General features: G+C 38.0%; 1 protein-coding gene across 1 annotated transcript in view; it reads right to left on the bottom strand.

Annotated features, from left to right (window-relative positions):
* Positions 1-20662, bottom strand: part of KLHL14 (kelch like family member 14) — a 100132-nt gene that overhangs the window by 6076 nt on the left and 73394 nt on the right. Inside the window, exons 4-7 of the mRNA XM_054461365.2 lie at positions 16686-16775; positions 8387-8465; positions 1660-1850; positions 1420-1578 (exon numbers count right to left, since the gene is read on the bottom strand). Of these exons, the coding sequence (XP_054317340.1) occupies positions 1420-1578; positions 1660-1850; positions 8387-8465; positions 16686-16775 (519 nt within the window). The remainder of the gene's footprint in view (positions 1-1419; positions 1579-1659; positions 1851-8386; positions 8466-16685; positions 16776-20662) is intronic.

Consider the following 20662-nt stretch of genomic DNA (forward strand, 5'->3'; position numbering starts at 1 on the left):
AGAAAGTGCATAACTGGAATCAAACCTAGGCTTAGACACAATGTCTGTATCCTCTCCTCACCATGATGCCTCCTTGAGCTAACCCAGTTTTGATGTGTGTGCACTATTTCTCATTTAGATTGTCATTACCTGAGTCTTTCTGTCCAAACCTAACCTTGAATGTTAGAAGATCCTAGAGCATTTAGACAATATCTTGTGCAAAAGAAATGAAAAGAAATCACATGTTAACGTAGAAGGATACAAAGTTAATATAAAACATGTAGACATAAAGGAATGGTGTGTGGCTTGAAATGAAAGAGCAGCATTGAAAGAGATAAAGAATAAAAAGGGAAGAGTCACAGTAGTAAAGAAAATCTGTTCCCACTGGGGAGAGCACTTAAGCTGAGGAGCAGACATGCACTAGGCTATTGGCATTTCTGAACATGAACTTGACGAATGAACATGAACTTGGAAGTATCTACATAAAAATTACACCTGTTCAGGCTTTACTACATCTACAGGTAAATATGTATTAGGAAAATTGAAAAAACATCTAGGTCTAAACCATTTAAGAAGATGTATATACTATTAAAAATAAATGTGCACATGTGCGTTATCTACCATACTTAGATAGCCTGTTTCCCATTTAGCTCAATTTCAGGGATCATAGACTAGGAGAGCTGAAGGAGATTTTAGAGATCATAGAGCAGTTTCTTCATCTTCAGATGAGGAAACTGAGGCCCAAAGCGGTTCAATAATGTTCTCAATATCATAGGTCTCTCTGCTTTCCTGTCACATTCAGTGTTACATGCATGCACATAATGTTACATATGTGCACAGACACTACAAAAAGTTGCAGTTGTATAGATATCTAGGGAAGGAAAGGTGCCAAAACATGTCTTTAAAAATGCTATGTTTTTTATTGAAAAAAGCAACAGAATTTGATAATCATAAGTGGCTTGCTATTCTCAAAAAAATTCTAAATTTAGACACAAAAATCTGGTAAATATTACCTTTAAAAAATCATGTATTAGCTTTGTGCACTTATGACTAAAGTTCTTTATGATTACAGAAGAAAACAATTTTCTGGAAAAAATTCATTACTACAACTTTGGTGATAAGAAATAATTTATTTCAGTGAATTCATTGTTACAACAAATTGTTTGTGTTCTTCAGTTATTAATGCTCCTGTTTCTTATTTTCTGTAGACATCATTATTCATTTCTTTTATGTGTATGGTAACTTAAAAATAATCCTATCTGCAGAAAAGCCAAAATAAATGCTTGCTCAAGGGTACTGCCAATTTACACAGAGTAGATTTTATTAGGTCAACATGTTTTCTACTTGGTTAACTATGATTATCTAAGGAGAAACCCCCTTAGCAAGAAATATGAGGTGCAAATGTTATTGTGACTAAAAAAAAAAACAACAAAAAAAGACCTTTCAAATGATTTCCTCCAATTGCATACAAGCGATCATTCGTTACAGCCAAAGTGTGAATTGCGCGTTTTGTGTTCATATCTTGTTTTCGAGCCCAGACATCCATTATTGGGTCATAGCAATATAGCCATGGGACATATTCTCCATTGTGTACACCCCCTGTGAAATAAACATAGACATACAAGTCAAGAGAGTGCTTTGGAACTGAACTTTGTAACAGAAAGTGGAGGAATTACTTGCCTGAAATGTATATTTTCCCATTGTGCACTGCTCCCGCATGAGCCGCCAGAGGCTGTGGCAAAGAGGACACATAGCGCCATTCATTTGTTTCTAGGTTATAGCACTCCACGCTGGACAAGTAGCCAGTTTCATTCCTTCCACCGATAACATATAAATGCTTGTCCAACCGACATGCATAGAAACTGGCTCTTCTACAATGAAAAGAACCCACAGTAAATCACAAGAGGAGCTGTGAAAATGTTACCTTTTGAAATAAGACAAGCACCACACAGCTAGTCAGGGAAAGGGGTGCATTCTGCTTCAGAAAGGGTTGCAAATCTTTAAAAATTACACGTATACCTTATAAGTCTGAGACCTTCTACAGTAATCATATGTCTTGCCCTTCCTGGTTAATATTCTTGATATTAAAGTAATAGTAGAGGAGAAATTCACCAACTCTTTGTTTCAGCCCTTTTTATCTTGCTTTTTATACACTGTTAAGTGTTCATTAATATTTGGGATATTTGGTACCTTGTAAGGATATCGTAGCTCTGTAAGACAAAGTGAAAAATGAGGTAGATAATGTAACAATAATAAATTATCTTGACATTCACTTTCTTTATGGTCCTTCAAGGGTCATTGTTCCCAATTTATAAGAGAACTACATCATCAAAATTTTTCTTCAATTATCACTTTTTTTACCCTTAGTACTACTACTGCAAATAGAATAACTTTTGTGAACTTCATATAATGTTCGAATTTTGCACTTATACAACCAGTTACAGGAATTTCATCTAAGTAGCTTTTTGTGTTGATTCTTAAAAGGCTATAAGATATTTTAAGTCCCTTTTTAAGAGAGGCTATTGACTATATTATCCCATTATGCCATCAAAGCAAAAGATACAAGCTGTGTTGGAAGGATTGTAGACAGAGAGACCAATCCTAAAATATGCCATAATTTAGGAGTGAGATTTGAAGATACTGAGGACCTGAATTAGAGTTTTAGTAGAAGAAATAGAAAGGGGTGATGCAAAAGATATTTTAAAGGAAGATGTAAAACTTGGCAATTAATAAAATATGAGCACTGAGGGAGAATAACGTTCAAATAGCAATCAAAAATTGGGAGTTAGGATGACTAGTTTGAAACTTTAAGCAAGTCTTTAACTCTTTGCTTCTTTTTTTCACTGATACTACTGGAATAATATACTTCACAAGGAAAACATGTGGTCCAGTATTGAATAAGTGTAATTGTTAAGTGCCATGCCCCTCAGATAATATAGTTTATATTTAATGAATTAATGATCTCTATTAAAATAGATGCCAAGATTCTTGTTCAATGTCAATTGCAAGACAAAGAGTGCTACAGGTTTTTATCAAGTAAACATATGTTGCTTGGAGGTTTTCCAGGTTGTGTTTATGAAGTACCAAAACATTTAGGAGGTAGTACATAGCATGGTGATTAACGATTTGGCTTCTTGAGTAAGACTGGCTAGATGATGTACTAGGTGTGTGGCCTTTGACATGTCACCCAACCCCTCTCAGCCTCAGATTGCTCATCTGGAACATGGTGATGATAATGGTCTCTTTCTCACAGGGCTATTGGCAAATTCATATAAGTGCTTCTCATAATGTCCAGCATTTTGTTCATGTTCAGGAACTGTCAATTAATATTATCTGGATAAAAGGTTTTTAAAAATTGACCATCAAGATGTTTGCATGTAAACATTTCCTAATAATGTTTAAGTGGCAACTAAATACTTTAATATTTGTTTAGATAATTTGTTACCATATAGGCATGATATTTGTTATGGATGTTAGTGTATTCAACTTTTGATAGTCCTGAAATTATCCTAATAGACATCATTGATAATTTTAGAGCGATATTTTAGCTATGTTTGCTTTTTCTAGATTTTCTTGATATATTTGAAGGAAATATGTGCCTTGGAAAATTCAGAAAGATAATGAAGAACAACAATAATGAAAACAGTGGCAGGGAGAAAAGTAGGAATACAATAAAGAGAAGATGAGTCAGATTTCATAAAGTAAAGACTTAACCAGGTCCGTGTCTTCTGTGGGGTCCGTGAGGCTCTGAAATTGTAATAAAATGCTGTAGATAGATGTTTTTGCGCATGTGCATTTTTTGGAGGAAGCTTTTTAATGTGATCATCAAAGGGAATTCTGATCTTTAAAAAATTGAGATTTTTCTGGTATGAGGGACTAAAAATTCATCTAAATATAAAATAAAATTTCAAAGCAGTTGCAAAATTAAGTGCCTACAGATAAACTGATTCCTTCTATTTCCTCAACCAGGCTTCAGTTACTTTCTCATTGAATACGATAGGTCAAAGTTATTTACTAGCACGTTTACCTTTTCAAGTTAAAGTGTTTCATTGACAAGACTGACACATGTCTGCAAAAATCCATCCTAAAGTAACACATGTTTTTTTTCCACCATTGACGCTAAGGTAGGTCGGTACACTTCTTCCATGTGATTCTATAGTAGGTCTAGGGGCCTCTGAAACAATGCATTTTCTTATTTCACTAATGGGCCATCTTTAAAGAATTGGGACTATGTGGGTTATAAGCTGGTAATGGTGAGTTCTATGCAGCATTAGTCTAGAAGAAAAGATGCCAATTAGTCACAACAAGTATGAAAACCTTCTATTTAACCGAGTTTAGATTTTGAAGAATAAGAGGAAGATCTCCCTTTGGTGAACTCCTTTTCTTGTCTAAAATTCAGTCTTTTCACTTTTTATGATCTGGTTCCTTCCTCACCGTGACACCTGGTCAGCCTGTCAGAACTTGCTCTCTTTTCTAGCCAAGGCGTTCTTCAAGCGACACTTCATGTGTACTCCTAGCTTTATCCACACAGTGTCACTGTTCGGATCTAAATGGGAAAAAATCAGCAGGTTTCACTTCCTGATGAAAAGTGCATTTTTTAGGTAGAAATTCCAATAGTAAAGATTCTGAGTCTTTGACTTATTCCCTTGCATGACCAAAATGAGAGTTCCTGAAATGCATTTTAGAAACCTGATTGTTAATGGTCTGCCAGCAACTGTGAACATTCGCTCTAGGCTAAAATCTTACCATACGAGGTCTCTCTTGACAATGCTCCCTGCCCCTCTTCACCACATGAAGAACATATAAGGTTTAGGCTATTTTATTTTGGGGGAAAGTAAGTTCAAGATTATTAAAGATTTCTTATTGGGATTACACTCTTTTTATTTCAAATTGTTCATCTCTCCCTCCTTCAGCCTCCCCTGCCCCCACTGCCAGAAGCAATATTCAGTATTTGTGAGATAAGTTTTAAAAAGACTAATAATAATGCATACAAATATACTTTAAACTCTGCTTATTTTACAGATCTTTACAAGTTCCTTCTGGCCCTTGGAGTTGTCAGTTTATATCCTAAAGCATGAGATTGGATTACTATATCCTTACCCAGCTTGAATTTTTGACTTTTGTCATTGGATTAAAAACAATGGATATGTTAAAAAGAATATTGTCTCCCATTGTTTCTTGTAACACAAAATATTACTAGAAAAACAAAATATTTAAACTTTGACGCATTTTTGACATATTAAGTTCTTGTCTTTTATTTACTCTGTGAAATAGAGGCTTTGTTCTTAACGCTTCCCAAACTGCTTTTTCTTTTTCTATTTTTTTAGATTAGCTAGGGAGTAAGATCTCCATAAGAATAACACTTCGAACATCAATTTTTACTGAAAAAAAATTAAGTTACCAAAGCATTTCTACTGATCCAAGTTTTTAATTTTTCCTCTCTTTACTCAAGAATTAAATTCTAAATTTGAGAGCAAAACAATTCATTGGCACTACATTTAAATTTATATTTTCATCTGTTCATTTCTGTCAGTAAATTCATAGCCAGCAGGCATGCAATTCATGAGCTGACTCATGGTTGAGTGAGTCTGAAGGCCATGTGCCCATTTCCCTGCTAAACTGGGAAGGTGTTCTGCACTTTTTCTCTATTCTTTTGGAAGGGTTGGCTAGGTAGGCTATCCTGGGACTCAATCTGTCAGCACTGAGTGGGAAAAGGCAGATCTTACAAATGCCCTGTCAGTCTTGCAGCTCCATCTCTCCTATGGGCTGGTTGACCCAGGCAACAGTCTATAACTTAAAATGAAATTTTTCTGTCATTACCAAGCTTCCATTCAAAATAGCAAGTACAGCTCTGTAAGGGTAGGTTACCCCAGAGGTGGCTTACAATGTGTTTTCATTATTCTCAATTGGTTTGGTGATTTCTCAGCATAATAATTTTTCAGCAGTTTGGTAGCAGCATAATGGAAGGGGATAGGTGGGGAACTTCTGGTTTCATTTATGATCTACACAGTGTAAAATGAACTCAACGTTTTAAGCAACTTTTCTGATCGGAAGAGTGTCTCATATGTTTCTAGATTCTTTTTTAAACCACCAATTAATCTACACTGGTAACTGATTGTACTTGCTATTTTGAATGGAAACTGGGCAATGACAAAAAAATTTCATTTTAAGTTATGGATTGTTGCCTGGGTCAACCAGCCCATAGGAGAGATGGAGCTGCAAGATTGACGGGGCATTTGTGAGATCTGCCTTTTCCCACTCAGTGCTGTAAGGAGCTCTTTATTTGGTCTATCGACTTGATTGTTCTAAATCTAAAAAAAGACTTCTTTTACTAGGGACCTGACATGATATACCATAATGACTTAGAAAGAAACGTTAAACAGTCCATCCTGTCAACGGTGGCTGCCGGGCGCCGACAGACCATGGCAGGTCTTTTTATCAGGTCAATGAGCTGCTAAAAATTGTCTAAGTAGGACCTTGCCATGATAGGCCATAGTGCCTCAGAGGAAGTCATTACAGACTATCAAGTAAACAATACGCATTTTCAAAAAAATTACTAATTAGGCTTTGCAGCAATACTTCCCATCCTTAGGGGCTCTACAGTGGGATAATTGACCACGACGTGAGTTATGCCTCCCAAGCCAAAGGCATGAAGGTTAATTATCATGGTGTACAGCCCCCAGCAAAGGGGACCATGGTGATGAGATGATGACATTTCAAACATGTATTGATAGTTGTTTTTTAAGTAAAACTTTTTGGAATAGTTTTGATTAAAGGGCAAAGTGATGCAGCTGTAATAACAGCAACCAGGAAATAACCTCCAAAAGAGAGAAACAGGGTGCACTGGAGAAAGATACCAGGAAGCTTTGGATTCATTAAGTTTGTCAAGCTATTAATTGACTTAGAATTATTTCCTCAGGTACCTTTGAACTAGACATTCCTAAAAGTGTCTGTGGTCCTTAATGTATCATGCCTCATCATTTTCACTGTATAGCCTTTAGTCTCTAAGTGAGTTTTAATATATTTACCTGTATATAGAGTAGAAAGTTAGATATTGAGTTTCATTAGAGCATAGATTCATGCTGTCTTGCTGCAATAAGTACATTTTTGAATAAATGGTATTGTATGAAAATTTTCTTTTAGCTTGGAATTTAGGATTAAGGATCCAATTTAATCTCAGGGTAATCTACCTGAATGTTATAAAAAGAGAGATATTCAGGTGAGAGGTCATGTAAGAAACAGAAAAGAGAAAGAATGCTGCTGCTGATTTCTTTCTTTTTTTTTTTTTGAGACAGAGTCTTACTCTGTTGCCCAGGCTGGAGTGCAGTGGTGCGATCTAGGCTCACTGCAACCTCTGCCCTCCGAGTTTAAGCGATTATCCTGCCTCAGCCTCCCAAGTAGCTGGGATTACAGGCGCCTGCCACTGCACCTGGCTATTTTTTTGTTGTTGTTGTTGTATTTTTTAGTAGAGACAGGGTTTCACCATCTTGGCCAGGTTGGTCATGAACTCCTGACTTCGTGATCCACCCTCCTCAGCCTCCCAAAGTGCATGCTGAAGAGGCAATAGGTTGCAGCTTACTGTCTATCACACTGGAGAATTTGCTCAAGAGGATGTTTAGATATTATTTGAAAAGAACCAAGTGTTCAAAATCTAGGCTGTGAATTTGCATATGCAGATAAAGACATGGTGTCATGCCTGAGGAACAGCTAGGAGAGACAAAATATATGTAAATATAGTAGCCATCTTGTCCTTTGGTAGCCAGGAGACTTGGCTGAGATAACTACTCTGTATGCAAAAAGTGAGATGACACGTTGCAAGACTAATTTTTTTTTAAAGCTAACAAATGACTTGTTCTTGAATGTATGGATTCAAAGACATTTGGGGAGGAAAATGTAAACAAGACAAAATTTACTATTGAAATGTTAAATTTCAATATTTCATATCTAATTATCTAAATGTCTAATATTTAAATACTGAATTTTAATATTGAATATTGAATTTAATATTAAATAATTTAATATTGAGTATTGAAATGTCTGTACCAAAATGCACATCATTGCAAATATAGTGTTTTATATTTCAATTTTAGGGTTTAAATATATTATCACCAAAAAGAGTGGTATAGCCAGAGAAATTGTAGCTCTGTTTGCAAAATACCAATCAATATAATAAAGAAAAATAAGCCACACATTTTTTTTTTCCTACATTAGGACAAATAATTGACTTATTTTTCTCCATTGAATTAACAAGGGAGGACATGTAAATTGGCTAGGCCAAGTTTTGTATTTTGCCTCATATGTCTTTCATTGACTCTGTTTAGCATTTCTTCTCATGAAAAACCACCTAGCACCCATGCTGCCTGTAAAGCCGTCACAAACGTTTCAGGTGCAAGAAATAAACACTTACCTTTCTTGCATGGGTGGAAGTTGAATCCAGCTATTAAATCGAGGATCATATCGGCTGACAAAATTTGTACTGTGTTTTCCTGTAAAAATGTATTTGAGACATTTAAAACTTAGATTCTTTTGTTGATTTGAACATATAGTAGTGTTTTATAAGACGTCTCTATTCTCAGGTTTAACAAACAGATGAGTTAAGTAGAGGGAATACTTAACACAGCACGGGCGATGAGTCGATAGAAAAATAAATGTGCCACCTCAAGTGTTTTTCCTCTTTCCTTCTCTCCTTTTTCTGTTTTTGCAATGAGTTAGGAAAAACTAAATCAACCACAATAATCAAAGCAACTACATTTACCAAACTGGCTTTTATTACAGTGTTAGGATAAAAATATCTCGGGTGTTGTTGGTGTTTTAATGTTTTAAACACAGTAAGTTATTGTCTGTAAATTATCAGTTCCAAAGACTACCTTGTATGATGGTATCTCTGGTTAGAGCCATTAAAAAACAGCAACAACAACAACAAAAACTTCTTACATCTTCTTTTCAGAAAAAATTATTTTAAAAGATAATATTTTTAGAGAAGTTTTAGGTTCACAGCCAAATGGAAAGAAAGGTATAGAGATTTCCCACGTGTCCCCAGCCCTCACATGTGCATGGACTCTCTATCGGTGGGATAGTCTGCTCTCTCTGTTCAAATAATAGCAGCCACTACAAAAAGAGCAGGATTGGGAAAGTTAGTTTTGTTCTATGCATATCATGTAAGTTCTGTGTGTGTATTTGGGCGGAGCACAGTTGCTGTGACATATACACAGGTGTATTTGCTGAAATGGGAAATGTGAGTCCTCCGAGCTGCTTAACCAGCTTATCCTCTCTGTTGAGCTGAGAAGCATGGTAATGCCTCCAAGGTATTAAAATGAATCTTATTTTATATACATGTTAACATTAAAACAAGAAATGGAAGCAAAATAATATATTACATTCTCTGTGTAGCACCTGAGATGATAATCATCTAGAGGACTCGAAGCCTTAACTCTAAAAGTCTCTTTATTTATATATGTGTAACTAAACATTGAGAGATGGGTACCAAATTCACTACAGGACTGAACAGATAGGGGTGTGTGAGTGTGTGTGCATGTGCTCACACAGACATGTCCACCCAACACAATTATTAACTGTACAAATATATATCAAGCACCTAGCACCTACTGTGTATTTTATGTATTCTAGACTCTGGAAATATATTGGTATGCAAGAAAGACGTAGTCCGTATCCTTATAAATGAATAAACAAACATATAATATCAAGTAGTGATGAATGCTATTAAAAAATAAAGCCAAGAATGATAAAGGGGAGGCCAGTTTCAGTAGCATAGTCACCTGCTCACAGATGTCTTCTGCAAGCCCTGCAAATATCTGCAGAATGAGCCTCTCAGGCAAGGGGGCAGGAAAGAATTAAGTCCCTGGGCTGGCAGTGAGTTCAAAAACAGCAAGAATGCTAGGGTAACAGGACAGAGTTCAGAAAGGGGTCAAGGGCCAGAACATAGTGTGCCTTGTGGGCTGATGCAGGATTTTATATTTTGTTATAAGGACAATAGCAAGTCACTGGAGAGTTTTGAGTAAATGAAAAACAGTCCAATCTATCATGCTGGCTGCTGTATAAAGAGTAGACTGTAGGGGGGCCACTGTGGAAGAGGGGAACTGTCAGGAGGCCACTACAATCATCAAGGTAAGAGCTGTGGTGGCTTGAATAAAGGTGGAGGTGGTGAGAAATGGTTGAGTTTTAAATCTGTTGTGCAGGCATAGCCAAATAAAATTTCCTGAGGGCTTGAATATTGGTATGAGAAAAAGTGAGTCATTAGGGATGGTTGCTAGGTTTTTAGCCTGAATAACTGAATGGAAGGTTATGCAATTTGCTGAGGTGGGGAAGACCAAGGAGGAGTAGGTAGGGAGTTGGGAAGAGAAGTTATGAGCTCTGTTTTGGAATTAACCTTGAGAGACCTGTATGATCTCAAACAAGAAGTGTCTGGTAGGCCACTGGCTAAGTGCAGCTATGGGTGCAAATTTTGGAGTCATTAGTCCAGAGTTATTATTTAAAAGCATAGGATTGAGTGAAATCACGTATGGAGAGTGTATGAAAATGAAAGACAATGGGTCCTCAGAGTGAGCCCTGGAATAGAAGAAGCAAAACCAACAAAGGAAAAGAATGCTCAGAGATAGGGGGAAAGGTGTGGTATTTTGGAAGCAAATAGTGTTTCAAAAGGAAGGGAGGTGAGCAACTGAGAAGTGACTATGGGATTTGGCAGCATGAAGGTTGCTGGTGGCCTCAACAAGCATTGCTTCAGTGAACCGGAGGGGATGAAAGCCTGAGTGCAGACTACTCAGGAGAGACTAAGATGTAAGAAAGTGGAGGTAAGAGGATAGGCACTGCTTCTTAGGACTTTTGCAATAGAAAGAAGATTATAGCTGGAGGATGCAGCATTGAAGGAAGTTTTGTTTGGTTGTTTTTAAAGTTTGGACACACTGGAAAGTTCTTGAGCAGGCAAGAAGGAATAAGGAATAGACTTTAGGATTGGGGCAGAAACAATAATAGGGGGAAGACAGAATATATAAGTTGCAGTGGAAATAAGTGAATAGATTGGAGGCAGCAAAATGAAGAGTTAATCTTCTGAGTGCTTCTATTGAACTAAAAAGGAAGGCCATCAACTGAGAGTGAAGATGGTGACTTTGAAGAAGGAGGCATTTGAAAAGACTGAGGAATGAAATAGTTACCTTGGAGGGTAGAAAGGCGCATTGACCACAGAAATTTAGTGGAGTTGAATAGTAGCCAGCTTGGCTGTGTGGTTTTCTCTATCCACATTTAGTTGCTCAGGGGCAGGGGAGTGAGGGAACAGAGTTAGGTTTAACCAGGACTAGTATTGCCAGGCAAATACAGAGGAAGGAGAGAGAGAACAAAAGGGCAGCAGGTTTACGAGGAGAGTGGTTATAGGGATGGGCCATAGAAGCTAAGCTCAGTAAAATGGGAAGTAAGGACACGAGGGGATGATGGACAGTGAAAAGGTGGCATTACTGGCAAAACAGTGGATTACTGCCACATAAAGAGGCAGCAAATGGTATCATCTGCAGATATCCTTTAAAGTGCTTGGGGTTTTAAGGGATTGAGAATGGCAATAAAGAGAAAACAGAAAAGCTGCTTGCCTCCAATAATATGAAGTATGTGGGGGAAGGAGATATACACTGGCTCCCATTAGAAAGAGTGGCTGGGAAAGCAGTACTCTGAGAAGATAGCCAGGTTTTGGCTGGGCATGGTGGCTCACGCCTGAAATCCTAGCACTTTAGGAGGGCGAGGAGGGCAGATCTTTGAAGTCAGGAGTTCGAGACCAGCCTGGCCAACATGGTGAAACCCTAGCTCTACTAAAAATACAAAAATTAGCCGGGCATGGTGGCGGGCTCCTGTAATCCCAGCTACTTGGGAAGCTGAGGCAGGAGAATCACTTGAACCTACAAGGCGGAGGTTGCAGTGAGCCAAGATCGTACCACTGCACTCCAGCCTGGGCAACAGAGTGAGACTCCATAAAAACAAAACAAAACAAAATAAAACAGCGCTGGGTTTTGATTAGAAAAGAAGTTGAAGGAACCATTCAGAGGAGAATTTAAGGATTATAGATATTTTGCTGATGTGAGATCATGAGTTACAGGAATCATGTGGGAAAGTTTGGAGTTAGGTTGAGTGGTAAATTGAGTTTTATTTGGGGACATACAGGAAGAGATAAGAGTACGAGGGGGAAAGGAAGACTCAGAAGACTTGGATTTCACATAAGGAGGCTCCAACTCAAGAAAGAGTTGTCTAGAGCTGGTTAATAAGTGAGTTTTTGTGAAATCTGCAATCATTTCTCTGTAGAAAAAATATCATCATTCTTAGTCAAGTTCCAAGGTTAATTCCCAAATTCAGCTGAAGATTAATGATATTCATAGGAAAGTAGAACCTACCCACCATATATAGGAATGTTTCTCTAGATGTTTGCTTTAGAATTTCCATTTGGAAGACGGTATCTGCCTCCTCCTGGCAATGGGGCTGAGAGTGCCTTCACGTGCTGAGCAGTGGTGGTAGAAACTAGCAATGTTCACTTCTGGTTGTAATGGTAGTGGCCTTGATTCAGAGAAGAGGCTAAGCAGAAACTGGTGTAACATGGATGTGAGATGAGAAAATGGTTTCCAGAGGCAGGGTCAATGATGCAAAAGATTCTGGGTGTGGTGGCTCATGCCTGTAGTCCCAGCTACTCAGGAGGCTAAGGTGACAGGATTGCTCAAGGTCGGGAGTTCAAGGCAGCAGTAAGCTATGATTGCACCCTCCAGCCTGGATAACAGAGTGAGATCCTGTTCCCAGACCCCCCAAAGAAGATGCAAAAATAGGACAAGAATGGAGGACTGGGAAAACGAAAGGAAGGAAGGCATTCTGGAGGTGGCAAAGGAGGTGCAGAGATGATAATGAACCTCAGGAGGAATGAGTATGGTAGAGTGAGGAAGGTGAGATGAAATGGGGTTATTCTCCTTCCTTGTGGCTACTATTGAGATGCTACCAGCAGCTTCAGAGTGGCAGCCATATGCTATGAAATTTTGGATTATCTTTCACACATTCTGTTTTTTCTCATACTTTTCATTTTTTTTTTTCTGATTTTCCTCCACTTTTCTTTTTTGGCTGGTGCCCTGTCACCAGACACCATTGTTGCTTAGCACTTGGCTGATGTGATATATGGGGCAAAGGGTGGCGGTTTCCAGCCAATGGGTAGAGGAGAAGGAGGTGGGAAGAAAAGAAGTTCCCTATGAGCAGTTGTTTTGGGAGCCAGTTATCAGGAAGTGACAAATGTAAACTGGGTTTCCATAAGCTGGGGCACTGACAGTGTATGCATATCTGTTAGAATATGATCATGCATTCCTATCATTAATGACATGAAGAGAGTTGATAGGAGTTAATAATTATATTTGAGTAGAAAACCTTATGTGTGTATTTTGATTATATTTCTAGTAACTAATATATTTGCTGACTTCAGATTGTGGTCATCAATAGATCATCAATAGATATAATTATATTTATTTCAATGAGTACATGTTTGTGTTTTATGAGCATGTATTGAAATTTGCAGTTTTGTACTTCAAGGGCACACATCTCAGATACCATTTTCATAAGAACTAATGTTTAACTTAAGAATATTTCATCTTTGGGACTGACATACATAACATCTGAACCCATGGATTTAAAAGCTTTCTCCCTGCCAGCAATGATATTAAAGCATGTTATATATTATCATAGGATTGCTGTCCTTTATATGTTTTGGTATTAATTGCATGAGGTATTATAATACAAGACTGTCATATTTTAGAGATGGTTGTGTCTCTTCACAGTTTTTAAAATGAGGAAGGATGAAGAGTTCCTTGTGAGTGAGTGGGAGCCACTTTCCATGTGATCAAATATTGATTTAATTTCACAAGATCAAAAGCAAAAGCATGACTGTTACACATCTAACCAAATACATATGTTTACGTGAAACACGGTGTATTACAGTGGCTAAAGACGACGGCTCTGAAATCAGATAGACCTAGGTTGAAATCAGCTCAGCTTCTTGTAAGCTATGTTTCTGGCAAGTCATTTAACCTCTTCAGGCTTAGTCTTCTCATAGTAAAACTAGAGCTATCCTGGAATGATTTGCAGGATGCTTGTGAGGACTAAGTGAAATGATGCAGGTGAGTGCTTAGCAAAGTTCCTGGCAATAAGGAGTACTCAATAAGTACTACTACTAATACTAATGAAGTCAACTATGGTTGACCAGATGGATGGAGTATGGAAACCATTCATGGGATTGTGGCGGATGCTCTTGTTCCTTAGCCCAGATTCCTTTACCAGACCGGTGCACCCATTCCCTGGCTGCTGAATGCTGGCTGCTCATGGTCACGGCGGCTCCTCCTGCTGAACAGGCCACCTCATTGCCTTCCCTCATCCCCCACCTGGGGGAAGGTTTTAGCCAATAACTGACATGAAGTGCAAAAGGCTGGCCTGCTTGCCGCAAGGTGTAACCAGTTCTCCTCTATTTAGGTGAGCCCAACCCATGGTCCAGCCTCCTTTGCCCAAATCTATGCTAAATGACTTCACGTGCCAAATGAGTCAGGGACACAATGACTCAGCCTTTCATGTGGAAGCTTCCAAAATTCTAAAAAGGGATCCTATACACACACACACACACACACACACACACACACACACACACACACACAGAGAGAGAGAGAGAGAGAGAGAGAAAGAGCACTCCCAGGCGTGTATTAAGGATAAAGGTAAAATTAAAATATAGTAATTAAAGTTATACTGAAATTTAATTCTGTGCATCCTAGTGGTTAAAGCAAAGAGACACAATAGTCACATGGTTAGCATTAGTAATAATTTTCAAACGCACACAATGCCTCAGTACTTTGGTCTAAAGAATTTATCCTCTGGGGCTTCATAGGGAGTCCATGAGTGGCCATGGTGAGAACCATCCCTATGGTAAATGCAGTTGTGTGCTGTTTCTAGTCATTTCTCACAGCATATTCACTACTGGCTTTAAACCCAACTGCTGTTCTTCTCAGGGCTGGGAAAGAGAAAATCAGTGTAATCCAACAGCATGATTTTATGGGAGTCTGAATTAGTTCAAAGATAAAATCTTGATTCTCTAGACTAGAGGAAGGAATATGTCCTTTCAACTCTCCCCTGTTCCCCCCACCAATTCTCTCAGATGTGCCTTTGATTAGAAATTGAACAGCAAGTAGTTACAGGTGGTTTTTTTTTTTGATTTTTTTTTTTTTTTTTTTTTTTTTTGCATATGTCTCTGGAACAGGTTTTCTGTGTTGCTGCTTAAGATCTGACTTAAGACCTTAAGTCAGGGAGATTCACAGTGTTTTGTGAGAATGAATTGTGGCACCAAGACTGCTATTTTAACAGAGGCCTATTCTACCTGCAAAGTGCAGTAGGCTGAAGACGTTCCTGTTTTCTCTTGTCATGTTTTAGTTTTAACCTGGCCTTCAAAAAGAATGTTCTGCAGATTACTTGCTTAGATAAACCCAGTGGCTGCACACTGTGTTTGCTTACAAATGCTCCTTACAGTTCAAATCACTTCTGAAGCAGGATAAGTTAAATAGTAAATGAGGAGTTTACAATGCATTGTGCGCATGTCAGGGTTTTCTGGTAACATATCGAATCCATCATTACAAAGGTAAGTTAGGGGAGAGATATGAAATATCATCCTTGCTCCTGTTCCAAATCTGTTTCTCACAAAGCCCAGGAACCATCTTCTTTCCAACACTAGAAAATGTGGCACAACAAAGCTGCAGGTCTTGAGAAAGAATGTCCCCCTCTCTTAAAAGAAATGTTCTTGGAGGGTGGCCTGGATTGTTTTCCTTGAAGATTTTCTAGAGTGAACAGATGTAACAATTTTCTATAATTTGCCTTGGTGCAGATGCTGAAAGAGAGCATTCACAATAAAATATATGCAGTATATGTAATTTCAGCTGGATGTTCTGGGGTTTTAAAGTAAAAATGTGTACCTGCAAGCTGTTTTATGGTTTCTCAGTCATAATTATCTCTGTTACACAGAAGGCTACAACTGCAACTCCTCCTTCATGTGCAAGCTTTCCAAAAATATCTTGATAATTTTGCATATTCTGCAAGCCACAGTGTTCTTGTGTTCGATTTGGGAAGTGTGTTAAAATGTTTAATTTCTCTTTGCAATAAGTTTATGATGTAATCACATCTGTGGGGAGGATGGTGGATAATCTATGGAAGAAGCACTTGCAAAAGGTACAGCAACTGAAATGGATGTTGAGTAATACCTGCTGCAAAATAATTTCAGCTAAAATTATGTGCGGCATGACTGGACATAATGCTTATGTATTGTAACCCATGTTATTATATTGATAAAATGGGAGAAAGGTGGTGGAGAAGATGGTGAGGATTCTTAACAGCTGCAGCTTGCTCCCTTCCTCTAGGGAGTTTGTGCTCATGCTTGTGGCATTCCTCAGGGGATGGATAAGGAGAGGGGCTGGGGTATCACTGCGAAGCCAAATCCCCAGACAGTTGATGAGTGATCGCTCTGCTACACATGTCCCCAGTTAGCTCAATGATTGACCCTCTCTCCAATTGTCAGCCCCATCTCCTTACTACTTTATTTGTCCCCGTTGCACAGAAATGTATTTTCCACACTAATTACAAAATGGACTGCTACTGATGCCCTTCATTACACACATACTTGTTGAGCACCTCCAATTAAGTTGTTCAATAGTTACCATTTGGATTCCACTGGTCCTCTCCACCCAACACGAACAAGAAGTTTTCCACCTCCACAATGCAGTGGTGGGCACTGTTGTATGGCATAACTGAAATTAAGAAAAAAAAAAAAAGACATATGAAATTTTCCATCTCAGGATTTGCTACCTTGGCTCATTGGATATTTGTTTCACTGAAGTGCATAAAATGTGAGACTGAGTCAGAGGAAGAAGATTGAACAGGTAGCCAAGCCACTACTCACCAATCCAGGGATCCCTATGCAGTGACTCGGCGGTGTGTTCCCAGCGGTTTCAAACCCAACCCCTTTTGACTAATTTTACATAATGTTATTCCAGAAATTAGTCAAGAACAACCTGTCATGCTGCTTTTGATTCCTAGGTTCTCCTAGCCTGCCTGATGATGTGGATAGTGATCTGAATGACTGACACTCCTAAATGGTCAGGGCTGGGGTTACTTCTTGGAAGAAGTAACCCTGAATACACTTGGAGCCATTAAGATGCTCTGCCCAACTTGGTTTGCTGGCAATCTTTCCATAAACAGACTCAGGGTTGCTTGGTCGCTTTCTATTCCACAGCAGTGAACAAGCTGCATTTCCATACAGTTTTAAGTTTTTAAATTAAGGTCCTGCTGATTTAATGCCTCCTCCAAATGTATACGCTTAATTTCCTGTACAATGTCATTAGCAGCACAATCACACATTCTCTATCTATCTGCTTAGGAGCTCTTCTGTAACAAAGATGAAAACTGTCAGGAACATCACAAATATCTATTCTCCTTGCCTCTCCCTTCTCTCTGCCCAAATGTGGTGGATGTGAGGAGGGGGCATTATTCAGAAACCCACTAATGCCAGCTTTCTCTGTATTTGTTCTGATTTACATATCCTTTGGGGAGACACAAAGTACCAGAACAGGATGCTCCTGTCTCCTTTTGTGCTGTGCAGTGTTAGTCTCTGCTACAATAATATCCTATGGTAAATGTAAACATATACAGCATTAGTTATCATATCTCCTACAGTGGTTTGGGCCCAGTAGGAAAAATGATGTCCTTGTTCAGCTCATCATATGGGCACCTTAAATCTAGGTGAGGACAAATGGGGAGGTGATGTGCATGTTCAGGCAGGGAACTTATTCCTTGACACGGATCAACAGAGCACTTAAGAAACCAGTGCAGTGGGAAATCAATATGAGTCAGGGCCAGCTCTTACTTTGTGCTCCTTTGCCAATGCAGAGAGAGAGAAAGTGAGGAGACCTATCTCACGCCTGACTTATTTTGGGTGCTATATAGCTCTCATTTCATTTTGTTTTTATTATCTTTTATTTTTCTCAGAAAGCACTTACGCTGGCTAAGATATGTAAATAAAAAATAAGAAACAGGCACAGGTTTGAGACTTATAACACAGCCTTTGAAAGAGCAAATCAGATCATTTAAGCTTCTTACCAAGGGATTTTAGGAGTTTTATTTACCTACTGACTTATTTATTTGTACTGTAAATATGCATTGTTTTTGAACTTATAGCCACAAGGCGGAAGGCATTGGTGTGTAAACCTCCAATCTGGGGGATAATGTAGAAATTGGGTGGGCAGTGGTTTGTGCGGTCCATGAATTAGGTCAATTGACTTCGAGAGTCATCTCAAGAATGTCCTTTAGCCCATGTATCCTCAGTTTATCTCTGTGAAAAACGCTTTTACCTGTGTAGATGCTACAGGCTTCACTACTCAGAATTCATTGTGGCAGAGTACACGTGAGGCTCATTGAGCAACAGAGGTGGAATATGTTTGAAAGGTTTTCTTCCCTTTAATTAGTTCATCATTGTTTGGATCATAATGCTGGTTCCAAAATACCAAAAACAAAATGAAGCTTCTCTTGTCATATTACGAACAATCTGGTGCTACTCCAGTTGACGGTAATGTCCTCTGGCCAGTGGTAAACTTACTCAGCATTAATTGTCAGCTGTATGCATCAATTCACATGAGATACAGTGCAGTCATAGAGGCCATCAGCTACAACGAACTTATTCTATGACCACAGCTCTTCAAATATTTCTTTTAAACTTTTGGTCAGTTCAACATTTTGCCCAAATCTTATAAATAATGAAAAATGGTATTATCTTTTTTTTTTAAAAAAAAAACAGAAGTCCAGCTTCATAATAAAGTACAGTCTCTGAAAATGAAATGACACTTGTGTTTTGTTCTTGCCATTCATTTGCTCTCATTCAGGCAAGCAGAAATTAAGTGAAGGAAATAATACATGATTTATTTTTAAGCCTCTTTTTCATTTGATTACCTCTATTGTTATGCTTTATGCAAACAAATGAAACTATTGCACTAAGCTAACCATTGAACTCTTCAAAATAAGAGAAAAGAAGGTCTTTGAAGTCCTAATTTAAAGGCTACTTGAAGGAATTCTCATCTATTTACACATTTTTACCCTTGTTTTAAAACCTGTCTGCTGTATTTCTTGGCTGAGCATTTCAGTATTCTCATTCCTGAATTATTGTCTTTTCTGAATTATTACTGTGAATTGAGAGGCTATAAATATACCCAAATGCTCTCTGAAATTATTCTGAATGTAAAACTCTCCCAACTTTATTTTAAAAAATCTATATTCAATCAATGTTTGAATTTTGCAAAAGACCTAATTTCTTTGACTTCTGATTAAGCCCAAAGAAAAGCAAAATAAATAGGGTAGTGAACAAGAGCAAACAGTTGTTTAAAATGGCCTTGGGTACTGCACTTACTGATTTTCTCTTAAATAACCACAGATACATGCCTGCTCCTTTCCAGATTTCTCCAGAGGTGGACAAGTGCCTCGCCCTCGCAAGCAGATAGTGGGGGAGGTTTGTACTCCAGGTTCATATACAGCCCAGCGTGAGTTTTTAGCGTGTCAGTCAGTGAGTTAGAGGGAAAGGGGAAAGAGAAGCTAATCAGGATGAAATGAGATTAAAGGCTGTCTAATTTTACAGCAACTGTGATCCATCAGCCACTGTGAAAGTGACAGTGGAAATGAATGATGGAGACAGACAGGTGGGGCTGTACATTTCACTGATTTATCCTCAAATGCACTGGGCCTTATTTTATTGAGTGAACATGACCGCATTTATCATGACTGTCATCTAAACCCACTTCCCTCCATTTAAAAAGGTCACTTTACTCAGAGGGAGTAGGAGAGAGGCACTTTCAAATAAGATTTAAAATATAATAACACGTGTTTATAAGGCCCTTTGTGAGACTTCTCAACTTTATTAAACAAACAGGTAGTGCTAGGAGAAAGAAAAAGCCAGAAAATTGGAGAAGAAAAAACTTTTCATCATCTGAAGGAGCACTTCATTTCATCTCTAAATTTCAAGCAATTTGTACCATTTTTGCCCGTTCCACTCCAAACACCCAAAATTCTATTCTAGTCTTGGGAAATTAAATAAAACATTTACATTTAATATTTTTAATTAAGAAAGTAGGAATCAGGTAATACTGTAAAATAAACTTGGAGAGGATATTGTCACAGTATTTACTATGCAGAATGACTAATCATCACACAGGAAATAGATGTTAGCAATCGTAACAAGCTGAATCTCTGCCACAATTAACTTATGTACCTGTTAATTGTTTTCCCATAATTTTAAGGCCATAAAAATCTCAGTTACACAGTCTTTTTTTTACCCCTCCTTCTACCAGAGCAATAAAATGTCCTGAGATCTTATGCACAAAATTGGTCTTTGTGGATGGGAAAAAGGAGTCAAACTCTCCGGGAATTCTCTATTACTTTTTGCAATAATAACCAGCATTGACCAAATATTTACTATGTGCCACATATATGTACATTAAATATATAATTATACTGATCCATATTATAGCTTTGAAAATACAACAACACTTGCGTTCTTGCTATTTATTTGTTCACATTCAGGCAAGCAGAAATTAAGTGAAGGAAATAATAAATGATAAAATATACTGATAGTATATTTACCTAAATTGGCTCA

Source organism: Pongo pygmaeus, chromosome 17, assembly GCF_028885625.2.
Source record: "Pongo pygmaeus isolate AG05252 chromosome 17, NHGRI_mPonPyg2-v2.0_pri, whole genome shotgun sequence".
Lineage (NCBI taxonomy): Eukaryota > Metazoa > Chordata > Mammalia > Primates > Hominidae > Pongo > Pongo pygmaeus.